The sequence below is a fragment of the Rhodamnia argentea genome, chromosome 9 (assembly GCF_020921035.1).
Source record: "Rhodamnia argentea isolate NSW1041297 chromosome 9, ASM2092103v1, whole genome shotgun sequence".
NCBI lineage: Eukaryota > Viridiplantae > Streptophyta > Magnoliopsida > Myrtales > Myrtaceae > Rhodamnia > Rhodamnia argentea.
This window is the reverse complement of record NC_063158.1, coordinates 21,322,092-21,339,661: the sequence shown is the minus strand read 5'-3', so window position 1 is coordinate 21,339,661 and position 17,570 is coordinate 21,322,092. Positions and strand designations below refer to the sequence as shown.

The window sequence follows — 17,570 nt, the reverse complement described above, 5'->3', positions numbered from 1 at the left end:
GTTCGGTATTATTCTACTGATGTTAGCTCGGAATGCACCTAATTATCATTTATTAGATTTATCTTGTATGAATCAATATCAGTTCTCTTCGATGGAACAATAGGGTTGTTATGCTCATACCATATTTTTTGTGCTGGTCAATAACTATAAATTTCAATTAATTGTTTATTAGCTATGCTTTGTAAAAGAGATATAACTACGGATTTGTTGAATGCCCCGTTGGACATGTACAAGAAGCCTTTTACCATAAATAAGATCCACTCGATGCGACGTTTCTTTAACTTAAAGATGAGTGGAAGTGTGTCATATGCTGATCATATCAATGAGTTCAATTACCACTTTGTAGATCGTGTAGATCGAAAAAAAAAATTGCAACTTAAGAGGTTTATAAAAAAAAATCATGTTGGCTAGAGACTAAGAAGCAATTCCTTGTTGAGGACTAGTGTGGCCGTACTTGTGAGATAGGATATTTGTCTCCGGTATTCATGAGTTTATTCCATGGGCCAGGCAAGGTTGGAAACCAGAAAATTGCATAGACTTACAATGATTTGGGGGATTACATCTTTCACAAATATCTTTCACAAATAGTAAACTAGAAAACTGCATCTATGTAGTTAACAATGAAGCGGAGCAAATTTTACTCATTTAAAAAAAAAAAACTTACAATTTACAAAAGCAAGACCATGGACGCTAATGACATCTAAGTTTTCTATGTGAACGCCAATATCCATGTAGTGTTAAATTTGTGGGCGTCGTTTTAAAGTTAGTGTGCATTTGGCAATAATTTTGATCCAAAAAATCAATTATATTCAGAATTAATTTTTCCCAATTCTGAATGAGTTTTAGAGAATTAAAACGCATTTGATATCTGCATAAAATTTATGTTCCCGAGAATAATTTTTCTTCCCAATTTTTTTTATTTAAGCTAAATAATTGCGTCTTGTCATTATAAAGTCAACCTATATACTATCACTAATAAAATGAATACATATTATGCATAATCCATAATTAGTCTATTTATTTCGTGGAGCATAAATACATATACAAGATTCTTAAGAAAGAACACAAGCTCTATAGGTAATTTACACTTATATTTTGGTCTTGTTTCTCGGGAAATTACCATAAAAAAACTTAAACCTATTGTAATTGTGTCAATTTAATCCTAAACTTTTTTTTATTCTGCCAATTGAGTCCTAAAATTTTTGTAATTGTGTCAATTCAGTCCATTTGAGAGGCTAACGTGGCGCTACCGGCTCTCACGTGGAAAATTTTTAATAATATTTTTATGTTTTTCAATTTTCAATTATTCTTTTAGGGCTCACGATGCTAGCCCAAGGACTAGTGGAGATCGTTAGCTCTGGGTTGGTAATGCTACCAGCCCCAACAAAAAGAAAAAGAAAAAGAAAAAAAGATAATTAAAAATTTGAAAGTATTAAAATATTACTAAAAATTTGCCACGTTAACGTCCGCCAACCAAATTGACTGAATTGGCACAAGATACAAAAATTATTAAAAGAATCAAAATCAAAATATTATTAAAATAAAAAATGTTAAAATATTTTAAATAATTTGCCACGGTGGCGCCACGTCGGATTGGCCAGCTAAATATACTGAAATGGCACAAAACAGAAAAAAAAAATTATCAAAAAATAAATTAATAATTAAAAATTATCATGTTGGCACCGAAGCGCCACGTCAAGATCGGCCGGCCAAATGGACTGAATTGGCACAATTGTAATAGGTTATGACTTTTTTGGTAATTCTCTTTTTATTTCTCAAAAGTGATTTTGGAACAAAGAATTAACTTTTTTTTATTCTTGTTTCTATTCCAAATCTTCTCCTAGAAACAGAATTAGAGAAATTGATAATCAGAATCATCTAGGCTGCGTATGGTAACGTTTCTGTTCCTGGAACAACTTTTAGAACATAAACATTTTTTCTTATTTCTGTTCCCGACAATGATTTTTGGGAATAAAAGCGCGTTTGGTAATTGCAAAAAAATTCTATTCCTGGAACAAAAAAAGAACAGAAACGCGTCTGGTAGCTGCATAAAGTTTCTATTCTTGGAACAAAAAGAAAAGAAACATGTTTGGTTGCTGCAAAAAAATTGCTCTTAATTTTTTCATTTAATTAAAGGGACTATATATATATATATATATATTAAAATTAAGATGTCATTTTCTTTTTAACTTACTAAATCAAATTAAATCTCATTTGTTCAATTTACTAAATCAAATTAGACCAATATATGTATAAGTAATTTATACACGATTTATCAAATTACAATATGGATGAGATCAACTAAAAAATAAAACTAAAAAAGAAGACGAATTAGAATTGGACAACGAGAACATCAAATATGTTTTCTATAAATTGAAAAAATTACAATTATGAGTCATACATAAATGTTCTCAAGTAGTTAAAAATATGATTACCTTTAAACAGGGATCCCTAGAAAAATATTAATTGCACTTTGAGTGAAACCGTGGACTAAAATAAAAAAATATTTGTGCATTTAGGTCCTTTTAGTCCAATTGTGCAATTTTTCCAAACATGAAGACTAAAATGAGATGCAAGGCATCAAAGTCTCATTTCATGACTCTAAAAGTAAAAAATTTTGGCCAAAATAATTTAAAATGAAACTTTTTAGTCAATTTAGGACTATGTTCAATGAAGAGGTATGTGGTCCCAAACTGAATTTTTAAAAATTTAAGAGGCCAAAATGAAAAGGGAATTAAAATACAAATATGGACTATTTTTGCGCATTTTTCTGACCACGGATACTATTTTTCCTGATTTTCGGATATTTTTATAATTAAAATAAATCCGAAAATGTCAAAAATTACGAAAAATATTTTTTGTTCAAAATTGGTTCCTAAGGCTTGGCCAAAGCTTCCAAGATTGATGTTGTAATTTTATGAATTTTTTTGGAATTTTTAATTAACTTTATAAAATAAAATGATCAAAAATCAAATGTTAACATCGTGCAAGAACAAAAGAGAAGATAGTGTGTTCAAAAACAAAATTGTTCCCAATTATTTCTAAAAAAAAGTTTCAAATGTGTTTTTAAAAATTATTCCAAGAACATAGAAGCAAGTTTTTGTTTTTTCCTTGTTTCTCGCTCCAAAAGTGTTTCGTTTCTCAAAAGTGTTCTTGAAACACTTTAGAAACACTTTTTTACCATACACATTTCTCTTTCCAAAGTGCTCCGAGAACACTTTGAAAACAGAAACACTTTTTTTGGAGCGTTACCATACGCAGCCTTATATTAGCAAACATGTTCCTCTTCTTCTTCTTTTTGGGATATGGGAAGATATGCAGAGAATCAGAATAGTTGCCAAACAGGCTCTTAGAAATTTGATAAATTAGTTTGAAGAGTCCACTAACTGATAGTAAACGTCAAATGATTTATCAAAGGAAAAAGACCACCGACAAATCATTGAAACGGTAGGAATTCAACTTTCACAGGCACTTAACAGTATATGACGAGATTGGATTAGATCACAGCTAAACTGAGTCTCTGGACCATGAAGCCATTTTTCGAAGAGCTTAAAGCATGGCCCTAAACCAACCATGTTGAGGGACAGATGCATACCGGGTGCGTGCACCCCATTTACCGAAGGATTTCCTTAGGGCTACCATATTTGTTGCGAGCTTTCCGAGGAGAAGAGGAGAACTGGCGACCATCACCGTGCACGGAGATGACATCCTTAATCATCATATTGAGATGAATCATGGGTCGCGTTTTCCCTTTCAGAACGAATTCATTGTGACATTTGATGCTGTTGCCGATTAACATGGCACTCCCGACATGAATTGTCCACCCTGGCTCCAAGGCGGCAGGCGGGTGGACTCCCCGTTTATCTCCCTCGTTCTTCTAGAGTTGCGATCCACTATTTCACTAAGAGGAACCTAGTACAGTTCCTCACTGCGACCCAAACAGATGAGCCGCCAGCCCATGGTGATGGAAAAGATGAACGTAACATGTTGACGTGACATCATACTCCCAAGGCACGTGGGCATGCCCGGTCGATAAACTCCGTGTCCTTCCAATGGTCCAATAGGAAGGAGAATACAAAGAAGTAGGAAATCCACATGCTGCAATGTGATCCAAATTGCCTGTCCTCGTGTTTAGGCAATGTGCATTTAATAGACAGGCAAGAGGATATGCAAAACTCCAAACGAATCCAATTTGCCCCCAACAAATGAAGGGAAAAGGGGAAAAAAAATGATACACTGTACAGATTTCTCCCAAATAGCCCTTTTTGTGCAATGCCATTCTCATTCTCCATCAAAGCCCACCAAAATTTTTGGTGCAGAGATTGACTGCTCATGTTCTATATATTAGGGTCTACCTAAATCTGGCGCCACATCATTGTCTTCCAAATTGATCTTTCACACAATAGGAATGCCCAGAGTCCACCAGCCCAAAAAGGCCCAAGCTAATAACTACCAAAACAACATCATTCTCCATTTCAACAAGTGGTACAAATGAACATGTGCATAGTCTTTACATTTCAAATCTTTCTATCACGTTCTCTCATGTTGTCTCTATCTTAGCAAAAAGAATGCAGACGTTCAATTCAACTTTTCAACCAGCCTTTGAACCAAAGTAATTCTTTTTATAATGCTCAATTGTGTTCAATGCCTGCCTGTGTATGGGCTTTCTGTGATCTTTCCCGGTGTTGAGCACGTTTTCTTGTTCCTGATTTTAGATTCACATCCAAGTCCAAGGAAACATAGATGATCTAAACTAAGAACCTCAAAGCAGGTGGTTGGATCTTCTTTTTAAAGACTTTAGCAGCAAAATGGACGCAGACACCATGTCTACCCTCTACCATTTCACATGTCAAAACATGCTTGCGTTCAAGTAAGTTTGACGGGAAATGACAAACTTCACATTGAATCACGTCTGCCGAATAAACAATATGGACCTAAAAGCTAGTTGCCAAGATGCAACTACCTTAGACATTGACTAACTCAATCTGACTTATCAAAGTCAGCACAAAAAATAAGAGGTGTACTCCAAACTTCAAAAGGTACTTACCTGAATGAAACAACCAAACAGGCTACAGAATAGAAAATTGCGTATTGCTTTTCAAGAAATTTCTGCACATGGGTGTACTCCAAACTTCAAAAGGAACTTACCTTAATGAAACAACTAAACAAGCTGCAGAATAGAAAATTGCATAATGCTTTTCAAGAAATTTCTGCACATGGGTGGACTTTCAGCATATTCAAGGAGGTTATCACTTTGAGGTTACTAAGGAAATCAATCTCAATTTTCTTCTACGCACCATTCGTGCGAGAAAAACAAAATGGGCAGGATCGCCATTATTATTGTTCCTATGGAAGGTAAGGCATAGCCAACTGCATCAACAGGCTAAGACAAAAGACTTTTCCTTCTTAAACTCCGAAAGGTAGCGAGTGGACACAGAAAAAGATAACGTCCAGACCCAGACTCCACCAGTTTTCAGGTCAGTTTTGCAGGTCAGAACATGTTTGTGTTCAAGTTTAAGTGGAAATTAGGAACTCCAGCGGTAGAAAGTAAGTTACTGAATAAACTACATGGACCTAAATATCTGGAGAGCCAAAGTGTCTAAACATTGACTACCTCAATCCTATTGATCAAAGTCAAAACACCAAAAATAAGAGTTCTGTACAAATGAAAATTACCGCAATAGCAAAATGATCTGTAGAGCAGTATTAACATATTGCTTTTTCGAGAATTTTATGCAAAGGAGAGGACTTTTAGCGATTATGTTTATTACTTTCAGATTGATACGGAAATAGATACCAGAGTTTCCACTACACAGTAATTATGGAATACAAAAAATGGCATACACCGTGCCTGCCATTTGTAATGCTGATATGAAAATAAGCCAATGCCAAACATTGCAGAGAGTTAAGAGCCTAAGATAAAAGAGAGTTGAGCATTCATTTGAGGTACTTCAATCTACCCTTGTTGGATACAAGAATAGCACTTAATTTACGTAGTAACAGCTAATGCCCGATCTAAGTACACCCTGAAAAGAAAAGCACATCAAAAAGAAGAATATGATACAGAAGCGTAGCAAAGAAAAGGAGAGAGGCAAAAGCATACCCATTCTCTCCTCCCTCTCTATTCATTATCAGATGGCAAATACGAAGAAGAAGATGATGCTGCTGCTGCTGCCGCCGCCTCTTCCTTCATCAAATTCTGCAATCCGGGTTTCAATTCCCTATTACAGAAGTCATCATACTCTCCTTTGTCACCTCCTTTCTTCTTAACTTCCACTACCACCAAAGACGGTGTCAACTCAAATATCTCAGCGGCAATTGTTAACGGCCCCTTCACTCCCTCCCTCGACCCCTCCAAGCTCACCCTGCAGTCCTTCTTCCTCACAGTGAAGCTGACCAACTTTGCAATCTCCTCCAATTTCGAGATAATCTTCGAAACCGGAGCTCCCGACACAAACCTCGTCTCATCTCCCCCATCCTCGAACAACCCTGACAAATCGAAACCCCTAGAAAATGATATGATATCGAACGCGTTCAAGCTCGCGGGTCTTGGCAACGTTGTGACTTTCCTCCGCATCTCGACTTCGCTATCTGACTCGGACAAGGACTGGTCCGACGAGGAACCCACATCATCCTCCCCGTCATCCACATTGCAGAGCTTATCGTCCTCGATGTAGAACTTGATATGCTTAAACCCTTTTTTGAACCACCTATTCTCCATTACCTCTGGAATCGTGATCCGGGACTCCGGGTTTGTATCCAAGAGCCTAGTGAGCAGCTTAGAAAGCTCGGTCGAGAACCACCTTGGACAACGAAACTCGCCCTTATAAATCTTCTTATACATTGCCATGACGTTCTGATCATGGAAGGGCAAATAACCGGCCATCAGGACAAACAAAATCACACCACAAGACCAAATATCAACCTTAGCGGCATCGTAGCCTTTCCTAGCTAAAACCTCAGGGGCGACATACGCAGGGGTTCCACAAAACGTATGAAACAAACCGTCCTGCCTAATTTGGTCGGAGACCGCGCTCAACCCGAAATCCGAGACTTTGAGATTGCCATTCTCGTCAAGGAGCAAATTCTCGGGCTTCAAATCCCGATGATAAACGCCCCTCGCATGACAGAAGGAAACGGCAGAGATCAATTGCTGGAAATACTTACGCGCGACCTCCTCCTTGAGGCGGCCCTTGGCGACCTTGTTGAAGAGCTCGCCGCCGCGGACGAGCTCCATGACGAAGTAGATCTTGGCCTTGGTGGCCATGACCTCGAAGAGCTGGACGATGTTGGGGTGGCGGACGCGGCGGAGGATGGAGATCTCGCGCTTGATGTGGGCGATGAGGCCGCCCTTGAGGATCTTCTCCTTGTCGATGACCTTGATGGCGACGCCCTCGCCGGACTCGACGTTGCGGGCGTAGTAGACCTTGGCGAAGGTGCCGTGGCCGAGGAGCTTGCCGACCTCGTAGCGGCCGAGGAGGAGGGGCTGCTGGCTGTCTTTCCTGGCCGCGGCAGTGCCGGCACCGGCGGCGGTCCTGGGGGCGTTGCCGGTGTCGGCCATGGGATCTCGGGGCGAGGTGGGGGTGGAGGGGGGGGAAGCTAGGGTTTGTGCCGGAGCCGCTTCAGTGATTCGCCATTCGAATCGAAGGCGATGGCGATTTCACTCCTCGTTCTTTGGAGTCGTTGGGGGGTTTCTTTGTTGCGTGGTGTAGAGAGGAGAGACAGATTTTTTGTTTGGTTTTGAGGTTGGGAGTGTCGTGAGAGAGCGATGCTTTTGTTAGGTTTTAATGCCCCCCCGCCCCCTCTATTTTCATTTTTTTTTTTTTTGTCTCTTTAATTCGTAGAATGAAAAAAAAAAACTCGAAATAAAGATCCGAAGTATCGTCATCATCGCAAATAATAATATCAAATAGATTTTATTTCAAACAAAAATCGGGAGTGACATGGCAATTTCTAGATTTTATTCTTAGCCGCACTCGTTGTTTCAAATACGGGTCTCGCCTTCAGGTCGACCAACCATCTAAATATTCCGAACAATCAATGGCATTTTCGTTAAGAGAAAAGGCTTAACAAAATTTTAGTTAAACTAAAAATTTTAAAAAATAAAGTACAAGGGAAGAGTGTCCGCGTGGAAGAGGGTCGCAGCCCTCTACCATTTGGCCCTCGCCTCTAGTCGGCAGGATCGTCGGTCCTCACGAAGGCGCCGACAACCTCACCGGCTATTACCAACGTTGCATCGGCGGTGGGGTGGCAACTACAAGAGAGAGGCAGCTTTTTTTAGACATGTTGAGCATTCCACTTCTTTTGTCGGTTGAGGTACCAAAGAGCTTCATGACTCGGACCTTATAAGGACATCAAGATCAAGGAGATTGTGAGATCAAAGTGGATGTTCCCGATTTCCATGACGGATTGTATCCTCATGATTTTCTTGTGGAACTTGCAAAGAGGCTTTTTTGCTCTTGGCCCTAGTTCGATTGTATTTTTATTTTTCAAAAAATCAAAAAAATCAAAAAATGAAAGAACAAAATGTTATTGACCAACAAATTAGGTCAAGCCCTTTTTTAAGACTAATATGGTCACTTCATGCTTTTATTTAAAAAAAAATGATTATGCTTCATGTCTTTATTTAGAATTTTCTTTTGATACCATTAATTTCTCTCTCTCTCTCTCTCATTCTTACTAATTCCATAGCAATGCTTGGTTACTATGGATGACTTTGTAACCCTAAAGCCATGGAAGTGTGGGACATAGGGGTCAACTAAAACAATTAAAAAGAAAAGTAAGTGTTCTCATATTAGCATGAGCCTCGAATTAACTAAAACCAAATTAAGAAAATTTAACCGACCAAAGTGCAATCAAATCCTAACCTTTTAAAAAGAACATCCAAGCAATTCTAAATGTCTCGAATTCGTGTAATCAAGTCCTGCAGCCGCTTTGGTCTAGGGTGACGGAAATCTAACATTACGTGTTTTATTTTCCATTTTTTTTTATAACTTTAAACAAATGTGCCACTTTGGTTGGATTTTCCTAATCCAACCAAAATCCAACCAATTCTAAATGTCTCGAATTTGTGTAATCAAGCTCTTCCAATGGCTGCTTTGGTCTAGGGGCGACGGAAATCTAATGTTACGTGTTTTCTTGGCCACTTTGGTCTAGGGGTGACGGAAATCTAACGTTGCATGTTTTCTTTCCTTTTTTTTTTTTATAACTTTAAACATATGTGGCGCTGATGTGATGCCACGTTAGAAAAAAGAAAGTAAAAAAATTCAAGAATAAGAAAAACCCAAAAAACACATACTAAGGGAAAGATAAAAGAAAATTAAAAAAAATCATGGTTTTGCTACCGGTCCCTAGTGTTTTTTTCTTTCTTTTTTCTTTTATTCTAGCTTTTTTTTTTTGTGGTTTTCTCCATATTTTTACTTTATTTTTATTTTATTTATTCAATAATTCGTTTTCTAATTGGGCGCTCGAGCAGCACTACAAATGTTTACTTTTTGGCATGTCGTGCAAATTTGATCGATATGCTATCAGATGGACTTGATTGTATTCGACTCAATTTACTCGGTAATGATAACCATTCCGTTTCAAATTGATTTCGATTTTTTTTTTTTTGATGAGTTTCGAACAAAAAATGTGTTTGATAACGATATAAAATTTCTACTTCAAATATATGTTGACCGACCGACGGCGACCGGCGGCCGCGGGCGGGCAACCGGCGGCGACGGCGGCCGGCGACCGCGGCGACCGGCGGCGGCGGTGGCGCCCCGCGGCCGGGTGGTGGTTGGCGACAAGGTATTTGAGAAAAAATGAGATTTCTATTTTTGTTTCTTGGAAAAGTAGAAAATTTTTGTTTCACATTTCTTCTTCAAATCTATTTACAAAAAACTCTTTGTTTCGAAATAGAAAATAAATTGCGTTACCAAACGGATTGCCCAAAATAGATTTGAAACGTAAATTGTTTCAAATGTTTTCATGCACCCCCTTGATGATCGAACTGATATCTCCTTGGTTAGGAACATAACTATGTAATTTTTACGCTATGTCCGTTTTTTTTTTCTACCAAAGAATACGAAAGCTATTAAATTGATTCGATCTAGATGGGTAATTCAATCAGCCAATCTCTTCCTCTGTCATTTCTTCTCTCTCAAGCGCTAAATTTGAGGAAAATTTCAAAAAAGGGCCCATGGTCTCATTTTCAAATAAGGGCCTAAAACATCGTTCAAATAAGGGCCCGAAGTGCTTTAATCGTTTCAAATAAGAGCCTAATTGAAGGACATTTTTGTCTTTTAATCTTTTAGCCTTTCTTTTCTATTTTCTTTTTTTTCCCTCCTCCCCCCCGTTCATCGCCTCCTCCAAAGACGTCTTCTTCGACAGTCCTCCATCCCTCGCACCAACCGAACTCCCACTTGTTGGCAAGACGTGCGTGATCGCCGCGCCGCGAGGTTGCTCATCGCCAACGCCCTCCCACCACCACGCACCGCGCCCGCCCGCCACCGACCGCATCCGCACCGCCCGACGCTAGGCTCCGCCGACGGGCCGCACACCTCCCGAGCCGGTTAGTCGAACCCGTCCATTTCCAACGCGTCGCACGCGAGAAGGAGTGGTGCCGAGCTTGTCAGTCGTAGCACGGCACCGAACCGGCCTAGCGTGCCTCGGCCGGCCCTCCTTCCGGCCCGCGGAAGGACTCCCTCACGAGCCTCTCCGTGCGGCCGCGCCGACGACGTGGAGCGGAGCCCCCCAGAACCCGCCCGAGCCGGAGACCGGCCGTGAGCGAGAACTGGCCGTGGTCGGCGAGAAACTTCCACATGTCGTTTTCCCAAAATCGCGGGTGTGGTCCTTGCGGCGAAGAGCGTGGTGGTAAGGATGCCACCTACACCCGTGCCCGTTTTTCGACTTGAGGGTGCGCTCCGATAGGCGAGGGCTTTGTCATGCCCCGCATGTCACAACAACAAGGATGCATTTTGCCTCGCCGGTTCTTGATGGCGAGGGGTTGTTATTGTCCGCGTCGCTCGGCGGGTGGTTTTTGGGTTCATTTGCTTGGGGACCCGAGCTTGGGGTCGTCGTAGCCGAAGAGGAACTTGCTCTCGAGGATTGAGAAGATCTCGTAGTTGAGCTTTGTCTGCCGATGCTCGGCTCTTCCGGCATCTCCGATGAGTTACCGTTATTGGTCACCATCGAACACTCTTTTACGGTTTCTTTATCGCCGGTCCACAAAATCTCTCCACCATTCGAAACACCCAACGAAATCCCTCCGCAAAATCGCCAAAGCCTCACTTCCGATCAATCCATTCGTCGCGAGGAAAGAAATGAAGGAACGACCCAACCCTTGGTCTCTCTCTCTCTCTTTCTCCCCGAGTGCGCGAGATGGCGACGAAGACCACCGTGCATTCAAGTCGAAGAGATGATGAACGGGAGGAAGGGGAGGGGAGAAAAAAGAAAACAAAAAGAAAAGGCCAAGTTAAAAAGACAAAATTATCCTTCGCTAGGCCCTTATTTGAAATGATTGAGCACTTCAGCCCTTATTCAAACGATATTCACTTTAGGCCCTTTTTTGAGAAAACGAGGCCACTGCAGACCCCTTTTTGAAAATTTCCCAAATTTGTAATCTCACTTTGACATTTCACACATATAAGTGTGCACCCTCTTACAAGTTATGTCCCAAATAATAATATGCCATGCCTTTAAAGAATATAAATGATGATATTGGATAATTTTCACGTAATAGTAAAAAAAAAAAAAAAACTTCTTTTTGGACTAAGTACCCTCGACTATGTTTAATTTATTGGATAGATGATAGTGGAGAAATGACTAACATTTGAAGCTACTTGTGCATCCTGTTGTTATGGAGACTAATTCACTTTCCCAATTATCTCCCTACTCATGACTTTAGGTGGCTCCAATTTTTAACTTTTTATAAATCTTATGGCTCTTAGATTCGATTTTTATCTAATACAAATCACCTAAAAACAAGTACTACAAAAGTTATCAATTCAAAGTAATTAATTTTAAAGGGAAAAAATTAGAAATAAAAGTTATAAGTTTTTTTTTTTCCTTCACTCCAAACAAGCCCTTCTTCTAGAGATTTTTCAAACTCCTCCGTGATTCACATATTTAAACACTACATGTAAATTCTTGTTGAACATGATAATATGTCGTTTGCTGATTAATTTTCCTAAATGGTGCGGAATTTTAGAAAATGGGAAAAAGAAGGTTTTTCGACGGCCCCTTTTCTTTGAAATATACTCTAACTTGTAATTTTCATGTGTAGCACCGTCTATCAGATGTGCTTTCCTAAGATTCCCGATTTTATTTTGTACATATTATAAAGCAGCAAGAATGCTTGAAAATAAATGCCAAAAATTATTGTAAACGCAATCTATATTATAATAAAACATCTGATTTTGCAAGCATTTTACGATTTCAGAAATTCCGCCAAAAAATCAACATCCCCCTTGCTAATAAGTCATGGTCAAGGGATTAAATCTATAAATTGAAAATAAGAGGATGAAAAGTCAATTTTGTTCGGGATAGGATTGCCCTTTCCCGAGCATTCGGTAGCCAAAAGAGTATTGTCTCCAATAATGTTGCTGACGTGGCACAGCATTCGCAGAAGAGCTGGTATTTTTATTTATTGCCCCGAATGGACCCCCCAACCCCTTGACGTCATCAATCGCAACGGCTCTTTCCTACTCTGGTCAAAAAAAAAAATTCGAATTTCATTTTGCTTTCTATTTGGTGGCCAGAAATCACTTTTTCCCCGAACCGACGGTCAACGCCCCCGCCCCATCTGACCGCCACGTGCGATCCATCTGTTCCCCACGCGCGTTCGCGCAATCGGACGGTCGGCGTACGCGAAGCTGAGCTCGGGGATCTCCGCCGTCGGATCGGGATTGAAGTTTCGGGGAGGTCGCGATATCAGACGCTGACGTCACGGCGCATCACGTGGCGCGCTCGTCGGTTTTTAAAAAACGACGAGGGCGGCGCTTGGCGGTTGCGTTGCGTGTACTAGTGTGAACACTCGCGCGCACGGATCTCGAGAGCAGATCGCCCGTTTGATGGCGTGGAGAAAGTCAACCGGATGGTCGGCTGTGATTTGGAGACACGTCAGAAATTGAACGGAATTTTGTAAAAATGAAAAAAAAGAGATGATATTATTGAGAAGAGCCTTGAAAGTTCCACAATTTCCAATCTTCCTGGTGTTGCGTGCGATTACAAGTTACAACTTTGAAAATCGAAACATTCTTAATCCGACCAAAAATGCCTACGAATCTGTAATCTTCAGTGTATTTGTTGCCCTTTTTTTTTCCCCACGCTATGTATAATCGATGCATCGAAATGAAAACAATTCCTTATTAAGTCGATTGTAAGATGCTTTGAAACCGTAGACACTCGTTAAGAAGACTCGCGTGCTTTGATGATTGTCGGGTTGCACATCGAAAACGAGCCGTGATGCTCAACAGAGATTAGTCATGCGAGGGCTTCCACGGTGAGGTTGGATCCTCTCTCGTTAAGGGTACGTTTGTTTCGTGAGATTTGAATGATTTAAAAAATATATTTTTAAAAATGATCAACTCCATCATGTGCAAAAAAAAAAAAAAAAATGAAAAATATATTCATTGTCTAGGAAAATGATTAGTATATAAATTGATGTCGATGATGAAATTATTTTTCTTTTATTAATTATCTCAAACGATATAAATGATCATTTTTCAAAACAAATATTTTTCAAATTATTCATTTTTTAAGGAAATAATGCCAAGTTACTTTTTTGGCTTATTATAAATTCGTTTTCTTAGAAGCTCGGACTAGTGGTTATATATCACATACTCATCATCGAATATCATGGAATACCGCAAGATCGTACGAAGACATAGAACAAGATAAACGCAATTCGTGGAGCCGATTCCCTAATTTCTGAAACCCGAAACCTACCATAGAACCCGAAATTAGACCGGTTCCTACCAATCACTATTCTACTCTAAAACCACGCTCGCTCCTACGACAAACTAGAAACCGACCTGGTCATCACCGATTCCAAATTTGTGGGACTGGGAACCGGATCGGTTCTCATAAGAATCATTCGGACCCAATCGGTCGGATCCGGTCCGATTCGGTTTTTCAGGAGTGTTAGCCGATGCACATCCCTAGCTATGACGAGACTACAACTAATTGGAGTCCCTTGCAAAATGGACCGTATATCACATGAGACGTGTGATGATTCGCTCTAACATAAATCAACAACAACTTATTTGATTCATGCAATGCAAAAAAAAAATAAAAAAAATCCACCATCATCTTGGGGCCCGGATACACCCTCAATTCTAAATTTTTTTGGGGCAACTTTGGGCTTGAAGTTTTCTGAGCTCTGACAATTGCATCATCTTGGGAAGCATCAAAAGGAAACGAATTGATAATCAGCATTGGCAGAACATCAGACCCACTTCTCAATTATAGTACGCAAAAGCAGCGCCTTTCATGATTTGTAGCTAAAAAGACCTTGTGCTGAGTCGATTTAAGAACATGGGTGGACCACTTAGGAAGGCAATGTGGTCCTCTTAGCAAGCATGGACCCGGTTGGACAGCTCACGAATTATTGAAACTTCCATCCTAGAAGTCTTTTTTTTTTTTTTTTTTAACGAAAACATGCTACTTCCATTCATAATGGGAAGGGATAGCATTTGACTCTCCATAATCTAAGCATAACAAAGACCATAAGTGTAGAGGCTGCTTTAAGGGCCATTTCGGATTGAGGGAATTGGTGCGATGGGCCTTAGCCACCCAGTCGGCAGCTTGATTTGCGGAACGAGGACAATGGGCTGGGGATACTCGTTCAAGTTGGTTAAGCATGACTTTACAGTCACAGATAATTGGATGCATAGACCACGGGCTTTCTTCCTGGCCCATAACCCACCGTACGATAGAGACACAATCTATTTCTAGCACCACTTATAGATCTGGAGCACCGAAGACGCCGAGACTTCCATCTACTTTTGCGCGTCGTACTTTCATTAGAAACTCTAGACTATCTCTCACTGCTAGGATTTCCGCTACACAAGCAGAAGGCGCTCGAAACTTCCTTGCGAAGCCGGATACTAGCCATCCCAAAGGCATCCTGGAGTATTCCAGCAGATGTGGCCTCCACTGTTTCGCAACAGCACGATGCACTTACGCTCAGTTTCAGACTCCCCTGATTCAGCAAACACCATCGAGCAGGTGAAGGACTCTCTGCTCAGCTTGTCCACCCTTTTCGCTTGGGTTTCCATCTCTTGTATTGCTTAAAAGAGCTAATTGCTTCGTCGGCGATTGTCTAGGGTAGAGGTCTTCGCTTTTGAAAGACCCAAGCATTGCGCGCCATCCAAATGGCCCATAGTATCTCGGCTAGTATTGACAATGAGGGAGGAGCTTCAGATAGTGGGAGGTTCACGCTAATAGAGAGGTTAGGCTATCCAATTCTTTATTCTTGAAATTCTGGTTGGTGATGTATCAACATTTAGTCTTTTGTCTGACTACACCCTTTTTGTCCATTCGCACAGCAAGAAAAGATGTTCTGGTGTTTCCGGGGCACTGTTGCAAAGGGGACATAATAGGGTATCAAGGGTCATCATCCTCCTGAAGAGGTTATCTTTAGTTGGCAGGGTGTTGTTACAAGTGCCCTAGAGAAAAAAGCGTACCTTTGGATGGGTTTGGGTCCGCCATAGGTTGGTCCATAAATTCCTTTGGGGGGCTAAAAGATGTGGACGCCTGAGCCTTAGAAACCTTGTTTTCTGCTAATTGGATCTTGTTGTATCTTGCTTTAACAGAGTAGGTTCCTTCCCTGTTCTCGATCCACACTAGACGGTCCTTTGGGGGGTTATAACCGAGTGGAATTGCCATAATTTCCTGTGCCATTTCCTCATTGAAAAGCTCTGCTATTAGCTGAGAATTCCATTCGTGTGTCTTATGATTAATAAGGCCTGCAACCACCCGAGGTTTTGAGTGGTTCGCTGGACCTTAGAATTTACCGGAGGGGAGCCACCTGTCCTCTCTAACCTTTATCCTTCTACCATCACCCATTACCCATCTAGTCTTGGGTTCAATTGCGTCTCTTCTTGCTAATAGGCTCTGCCACCCCTAGGATGGGCCAGCCTTTCTTTGCTTTCCAAACATCACCTTTAGGGAAGTAAATTCCTTTCAAGATCTCACACCAGAGTGAGTTAGGAGATTTGAGGCAGGCGCCAAGCCTGTTTACCGAGCATGGCTTTATTGAAGGCGATCAGGTCCTTAAATCCTAATCTACCCATGTCTTTACTGATGTTTAAGTACTCCCATTTCTTCCGGTGAATTCCTTCTTTGTTAGATTTTGCTTCCACAAAAAGGAAGCAATCTTCCTCTCGATTGCTCTGCATATGGACGTGGGAAGTTTCAAAATGAACACGACATACTGCGGCAATGTTTTACTGTCTTGATAAGAATTTCCTTCCCAGCTTTTGATATGATCTTTTCTTTCCACCCCTTTAGCTTCGAGTTAACCTTCGCAAGCACCCAGCTGGACATATCTTTCTTAGTAGGGCCCTAATCCGACGGGATTTCTAAGTACTTGGCTGTTTTCTCCAAGATTATTGACTATCAGTTCTTTTGACAGATTCCTCTTTAAAGTTTCTAGGCAACCCTTGTTAAAGTAGATGCCTGATTTATTCAGATTTGTAGCTTTCCCTGAAGCATAGCTGTACTGGTTCAAAATATTAGCCACATTCAGATTTATAGTTTGCCCTGAAGCATAACGTTAGCTTTTCCGGCATCCACGTCAACATGGCACTCAAGTGAACGATTTTTGAAAGTTATAACACTTAAGTGAACGTTTTGAAAGTTATGACACTTAAGTGAACACCGTACAAAAGTTATGGTACTTCTAGTGTACTTTTTCCCACAAATTTTGACTCCCTGTTCCCCGTTGTCTTCATTGCGGAATAGCACCGCCATGGGCTACAATGCCTCCAAAGCAACCTTTCATAAAGGCTCCCCGACTGGTTTCGAGATACTGTAGCCAAAACTACAATATGTTGCCAAGCACATAGGTCATAAATGATTATGGTACGGCCGCAACAAAACACAACCACAAGCAAAGTGCTATAGTATCGGATGGCGGTTCTGTCTACTTCTGCTAGTCAAATATTTCTCAAATTTATCGGTATTCTTTGGTAAGTAAGGTGGCTTAGATGTCGCAACAACAACTTGTGATGTGGTACACAAATTGTCTTGTGCTCGAGTTGGGGATGCATGGCGGATTGGGAGGGAATTGAATTCGAGAATAGACAAGTCGTTTGTGCGGTCAAATCGGACTCTTGGATAAGATGAGACAGTGTGGAAAAACGCCTGGACAAAATGGTTGGAGCTTAGGGGATTGCCAATTCCTAGAGAGACCACATGACAAGTTCTACCGGGATGGGATTGTCTTGGAAGTCCTAGTTATCCACACAACATCCACTGGGATGTTATGTCTTTGAAAGGTTGTAATGGGTTTGATGTTGTCATTCAACTCCCAGATATGGTCACGTATCATGTTGACCTTCATGATTTGAGAAGTCTTCCCA

At 40.7% G+C, this 17,570-nt stretch overlaps 1 protein-coding gene across 1 annotated transcript; it reads right to left on the bottom strand.

Moving 5' to 3' along the window:
• Positions 1-5,895: 5,895 nt before the first annotated feature.
• On the bottom strand, positions 5,896-7,571 carry LOC115752936 (CBL-interacting serine/threonine-protein kinase 12-like). The gene has a single exon (XM_030691372.2). The coding sequence runs from the start codon at positions 7,559-7,561 to the stop codon at positions 6,122-6,124; it is 1,440 nt and encodes a 479-aa protein (XP_030547232.2). The 5' UTR covers positions 7,562-7,571; the 3' UTR covers positions 5,896-6,121.
• Positions 7,572-17,570: the final 9,999 nt, after the last annotated feature.

Excerpts from the sequence above, each read along its gene's own strand:
- LOC115752936 (XM_030691372.2), bottom strand. The coding sequence starts at position 7,561 with ATGGCCGACACCGGCAACGCCCCCAGGACCGCCGCCGGTGCCGGCACT.